This window comes from Pelophylax lessonae (genome assembly GCF_965119305.1).
Source record: "Pelophylax lessonae genome assembly, chromosome: 4".
NCBI lineage: Eukaryota > Metazoa > Chordata > Amphibia > Anura > Ranidae > Pelophylax > Pelophylax lessonae.
In genome coordinates, this window is record NC_138771.1 from 92071481 (window position 1) to 92077993 (window position 6513).

The following is a 6513-nucleotide window of genomic DNA, read 5'->3' on the forward strand; positions in this document are numbered from 1 at the left end:
TATTATACGAGGGCCAATTTTCACCAGGAGCTAATTAACCTACCAGCACGTCTGGAGTGTGGGAGGAAGCCATACATCCAAAGAAAACCAAGCACAGGGAAAACATGAGAACTTAATTTTGCTAGGGTCCTGACCGGGCGCCGAACCGCTAACCACTAAGCCACTGGTACTGCATGTGTCAGAGGCTGTACTCGGGGTCCCTACACTAAGCAAACTGACCACCATTGTTCTACATCACTGTCTGTCATGTTTTTAGCTGATATCAGCACACGCTAACCCTTAAGCTGGATACACACTATCCAACTTTTGTGGTTAGATTTCCTTCAGATTTACCTTTTCTATGTAGTGCAAGGGCCTGCCAGATTGCATACAAATTGAAAGTGTTTAGGTTTGACCTCATATTATATGGTTTTGGTAAGTCTAAAGGAAAGTCTTCAGAAAATCTTATAGTGTGTATGGCCCATTAGTCTGCTTCTTCCAGCAAGATACTAACACAATAACTTGCAGGGCCTTTTCATAAAATTCAATCCAAGGGTCAGTCCATTCTCCAGCATATTTCTGAGCTGTGCGAGATGAACAAAGTAGATCTGGAAAAATTGTACAAACTCAAAGTGTACATAAACCAAACCTGTAATATACTGCAGCATTAGTTCTTTGGTGGCAGTTTATTTTTTTATAGCTTCGTTTGCTTTCCGTTCTGGAAAAAAAAAAAAAAATCCTAGAAATAAAAACTTCCTGCCCCTGGGTGGCTACATCACTCCTCCATTTATGGAGGGATCATAGGTTGTCACTCTAGGCTGCTCTTCTGCTAAGAACTACAAAACACGTCCTTCCCTCTTCATCCCCATTACATGGAGGGCATGGCAACTCGTTTACAGAAGATGGCTAGGAAGGAAGATATTTTTTTGAGTGCAGACCAAAGAAAGTGACAAGAACAAGGTATTTCTTATAACACAGATCTTATGTGCCTACTAAAAGTGTTCTCATCTCTGGGGGGGGGATAGACCACACTAATGCAGCCACCCCAAAGACTACAGTCCTTACAAGGTGCCAATATTACATTTTTGCTCTTGCACAGTGAAGCTTGAAAAAAGCTCAGTACAGCTTTTCTTTTTTGTAACTGAGCTAAAATACAGCCCAAGCATGTCTCCCATTCCCCGGAGTGCTGGCGGTGCGGCCAGGACCCGGGTGATTTCTTTCACATTTTCTGGACCTGCCCTCATTTATCTGCATTTTGGTCCAGGGTGCTTCAACTGATTGAAAATGTCTCTCTTGTTAAACTTGATCCCTGCCCAAGGAAATGTCTCTTGGGACTGCTTGATGACCTGGTGCCCCAGGTGGCAGATCGGACGTTGCTGGGTCTGCTGCTTTATTATGCCAGGAAAACCATTGTACTTCACTGGCGACGGCGATCTCCACCCATGATACTACAGTGGAAGCTCTTAGTGAACTCGGTCCTCCCTCTCTATAAAGACACGTATGTACATAGAGGCTGCCCGAAGAAGTATGACCGGGTGTGGGCCAAATGGCTCTCTGATGCCTCCATGGCTGCAAGTGACTGAGGCGGGTCTCGCCCCTTGCCCTAGGGCGTCAGGGGACACTCGCATCGGCCTACTCTGAGGTATCCCCCCTATGTCTCTGGAATGCAAGCAATTCTTTTAATGATCCCCGGGTGGATGACGTGTCCCATGGGATGTTGGTAATTGCCCTTCATGTTGATTTTGCTTCTCATTTGAACCCCTGCGTGGGTACCGTGCCTTATTGTCTGTAATACTGAGTAGTTCGGTTCAGTGTGAACCTTAGCACCGTGGTTTGTTGTTTTTTCTTTTCTTTGTTTGAAATTCAATAAAAAAAGATTAAAAAAAAAAAATACAGCCCAATAATAGTAATGTGCCCATGCACACAGGTGGGTAAAGAAGCACAGTGCATTCCTCAGAAGAAAGAAAATCAGGTTTTATGGTCAGTAATTTACGCCTGGTGCGCACAAAAAATCCATTTACATATTGTCCCAAACAAGAATGCGAGAATACGTTTTTGTGCATTTACTCAAAAATGCACGTGAATGCATATATGCGAGAATGCGCATAAATACATTAAAAAAAGTCTGCTCAAATAGGAGTATCATGTGCAAGAGGCCTGATACAGGTAGTATGAACCAATTCGATGACCGAGGAGCCGGAAGGCAGAGTGCCCAGTGTTTACCCATTACTTTCACTTAGAATATAAAACAATGAGAAAATATGAGCACATCCTGAAGGCTTGCTTGAGTGCAAACAACTATAGAATCTGTATACATTGCAGCATTTATGTTAGCCCATAATAATTCTAATAACTGAATTAAATGAAGTCTGCATGAGAAAAAAAAAAAAACAACTATTGTTCTGTATGCAGGAAGATTGTAGAGTCTGCACACTGTAGGGAGAAGATATTATAATAAAGAGGGTGAGGCTGTAATAAACCTGCTGCAGGGACTCCATGTAACCTCTTCATTACTGCAGATTAGGTGGGGCTAACGCACAGTAACTGGGATAACCCAGCCAGTTCCAGAAGCCTGAGAGTCACAGAGACCATGGCTGGTCACATTTCCCATCCAGCAGCGTCACATGAACACAGCAGGAGGAGGAGGATCTCATCACTTATCCCTGGTAACCCTCCCCCTAATGATCTAATGTCATACATCATCAGCTACTATAGTCACCATTCATGTCCCCTTCATAAAGAATGCATTAGTATGAGAACATGTAATGCAAGTCCCACTCCAGCCATGTGCTCACCCCATTCATATTTTTATGCCCTGCTCCTTATACATGTGTCTGGTGTAACTCCAGGGGCACCAAGGTTTATACACAGAGACCAAGATCATCAACATAAAATATGAAGGCAGATTGTCAGATTCCTCCCAAAGAAGGGATCCCCATCATAGGAGTACAGAGGTCCCTCACCTAAACAAGACAATAATCCGGAATGTCAGAGGAAGGAGGCCTTCATGAGTAGAAGGGTCTGGGGTCCATATATGGGGGTGCAAGGCATCACAGGTGAGCAGATGCCCCTGGAAACGCAGGGTGAAATGAAATGACAGATGAAGGTGGGGATCAGAGCAGAGGGAACTGGGTTACATATACAACCCAAACAGCCAGATACCTCCTAAAAGGCATAGCAAGCTTACAGTAGAGGGGGACTCAGACCTCAGGGGTGCAGAGGAGCCCATATTGGCAAACAACGTTACAAGAGAGGAAGATGGGCCCCTGAGAGTAGAAGCGGCTGGGGCCCCATCATAGCAGTATAGGGGATCCAAGACTGGCAGACACACTGGCAAAACAGCAATAATCCAGGATGACTAAGAGGAGGGTTGGGCTCTAAGAACAGAAAGTGCTAGGGCCCATATAAAATTGGGTGCAAGGGATCCCAAATTGTCAGACTTCTCCCTAACCAATATAGCAAGCAGACCTACAGAGTTTACGGGGCCTAGAGCCTCAAAAAGGCACAAGGGAGCCCATATTTGTCAATGGCCCTACAAGGGCACTACAAGAGGAAGGTGGACCCGAGAGTAGAGGGGGCTGAGGCCCCATCATAGGAGTACAGAGGGTTCATGAACAGCAGATGCCCCCCTCTCTCCAAAAAGACAATGATACATGGGGACAAATAGAAACCCCAAAGATTCAGGACCCATAAATATGGGTAGCAGACATCCCAGATGCCCCTGGAAAGGTAGAGTGAACTGGGATGACAGAACAAGATGGGCCCCTGAGAACCAGCAGCTGACACAGAAGAAATGTGCTTAGAGTGGAAGGGAGGCTGGGGCCCCATAGGTTGCAGAGGAGTCCATATTGGCATATGGCCCAACGTGAGCATTAAAATAAAGTAAGGTGGGCCCCTGAAAGCAGAGTGGTCTGGAGCCACCATCATAGGAATACAAGGGACCCTAGAATGCCAGATGTCCCCGTCCCCCAAAAAGACAATGATCTGGGGGACCCCTAAAAGTAGAAAGGGCTGCGGTCCCACAGGGTGCAAGGGATCCCGTAGTGGCAAATGGCCCTATATGACCATTACAAGAGAGGAAGGTGGGCACCTGAAAGTAGGTCCAATCATTGGAGTATGGAGGATCCTAGACGGACGGACAGCGCACGTGTCCTCCCCTCCCTGCAATGATGGGCCCCTGAGATCAGAGTGGTGTGGGGTCCCTGTACAGGGGGTGTAGCTGGGCCCCTGAGATCAGAGTGGTGTGGGGCCCCTGTACAGAGGGTGAAGCTGGGCTCCTGAGATCAGAGTGGTGTGGGGCCCCTGTACAGGGGTGAAGCTGGGCCCCTGAGATCAGAGTGGTGTGGGGTCCCTGTACAGGTGTGTAGCTGGGCCCCTGAGATCAGAGTGGTGTGGGGCCCCGGTACAGGGTATGTAGCTGGGCCCCTGAGATCAGAGTGGTGTGGGGCCCCTGTACAGGGTATGTAGCTGGGCCCCTGAGATCAGAGTGGTGTGGGGCCCCTGTACAGGGTATGTAGCTGGGCCCCTGAGATCAGAGTGGTGTGGGGCCCCTGTAAAGGGGATGTAGCTGGGCCCCTGAGATCAGAGTGGTGTGGGGCCCCTGTACAGGGTATGTAGCTGGGCCCCTGAGATCAGAGTGGTGTGGGGCCCCTGTAAAGGGGATGTAGCTGGGCCCCTGAGATCAGAGTGGTGTGGGGCCCCTGTACAGGGTATGTAGCTGGGCCCCTGAGATCAGAGTGGTGTGGGGCCCCTGTAAAGGGGATGTAGCTGGGCCCCTGAGATCAGAGTGGTGTGGGGCCCCTGTACAGGGGTGAAGCTGGGCCCCTGAGATCAGAGTGGTGTGGGGCCCCTGTACAGGGGGTGTAGCTGGGCCCCTGAGATCAGAGTGGTGGGGGGCCCCTGAGATCAGAGAGGTGTGGGGCCCCTGTAGAGGGGATGTAGCGGGGCCCCTGAGATCAGAGCAGTGTGGGGCCCCTGTACAGGGGGTGTAGCTGGGCCCCTGAGATCGGAGTGGTGGGGGGCCCCTGAGATCAGAGAAGTGTGGGGCCCTGTAGAGGGGATGTAGCGGGGCCCCTGAGATCAGGGAGGTGTGGGGCCCCTGTGGAGGGGGATGTAGCTGGGCCCCTGAGATCAGAGCAGTGTGGGTCCCCTGTAGAGGGGTGTAGCTGGGCCCCTCTGGTAGTCTGGGGTAAGTCTATATCTCCTAGAAGGGCGGGCAGGGATCCGGGCACACAGTACTGGGGCCCCCACATGGGCAGTCACCGGCACACAGCACGCTCTGACTCATCCTCCGGCGCTCTCTGGATCTTTCCATCACACAGCCGCCCTTCCCCCCTCGGCCGGCACTATGTCCGCCATCACCTCACCTTCTGCTCGTCAGTGGAGGCCTCCTCCGGCGTTTTGCTCTCCATATTCTCGGCGGACATGGCGGAGAGGATGCGGCGGCCTCAGAACACTGTCTGCCCCCAATCTACCTCCAAACTCCTCCTACACCAAGATGGCCGCCACACCGGCTACGTCACCCGGAGCTTTACGTCAGGACGGCGGGGGAATCCTCTTCAAGCGTGCGAGACCGGGCTACGTCACCAGCCGCAAAGCTTCATGGGAGACGTAGTCCTCCTCTGCCTGCCCGTCTCTTATAGCAGGAATGGTGAAAATGTGATTACAGGCTGAGATGCAGTGCACAATACAGAGCTGATATAAGGAGGGGAGGAAGGGGGTTGTAGTGCACCATACAGAGCTGACAGGCGGAGGGAGGAAGGGGGTTGTAGTGCACCATACAGAGCTGACAGGAGGAGGAAGGAGGGGGGTTGTAGTGCACCATACAGAGCTGATATGAGGAGGGAGGGGGTTGTAGTGCACCATACAGAGCTGATATGAGGAGGGAGGGGGTTGTAGTGCACCATACAGAGCTGATATGAGGAGGGAGGGGGTTGTAGTGCATCATACAGAGCTGATATGAGGAGGGAGGGGGTTGTAGTGCACCATACAGAGCTGATATGAGGAGGGAGGGGGTTGTAGTGCACCATACAGAGCTGATATGAGGAGGGAGGGAGGGGGTTGTAGTGCACCATACAGAGCTGATATGAGGAGGGAGGCGGTTGTAGCGTACCATACAGAGCTGATATGAGGAGGGAGGGAGGGGGGTTGTAGTGCATCATACAGAGCTGATATGAGGAGGGAGGGGGTTGTAGTGCACCATACAGAGCTGATATGAGGAGGGAGGGGGTTGTAGTGCACCATACAGAGCTGATATGAGGAGGGAGGGGGGTTGTAGTGCACCATACAGAGCTGATATGAGGAGGGAGGGGGTTGTAGTGCACCATACAGAGCTGATATGAGGAGGGAGGGGGTTGTAGTGCACCATACAGAGCTGATATGAGGAGGGAGGCGGTTGTAGCGCACCATACAGAGCTGACAGGAGAAGGAAGGAGGGGGGTTGTAGTGCACCATACAGAGCTGACAGGAGGAGGAAGGAGGGGGGTTGTAGTGCACAATGCAGAAAAGTGTGGCGTACATATGTATTCACCCCCC

The 6513-nt window shown here is 50.9% G+C and overlaps 1 protein-coding gene across 1 annotated transcript in view; it reads right to left on the reverse strand.

The window, feature by feature from the left end:
* The window catches only part of ARPP19 (cAMP regulated phosphoprotein 19), a 31897-nt gene extending 26394 nt beyond the window's left edge, over positions 1-5503 (reverse strand). Inside the window, exon 1 of the mRNA XM_082254052.1 lies at positions 5346-5503. Coding sequence (XP_082110178.1) covers positions 5346-5405 — 60 coding nt within the window. The 5' untranslated portion in view covers positions 5406-5503. The remainder of the gene's footprint in view (positions 1-5345) is intronic.
* Positions 5504-6513: the final 1010 nt, after the last annotated feature.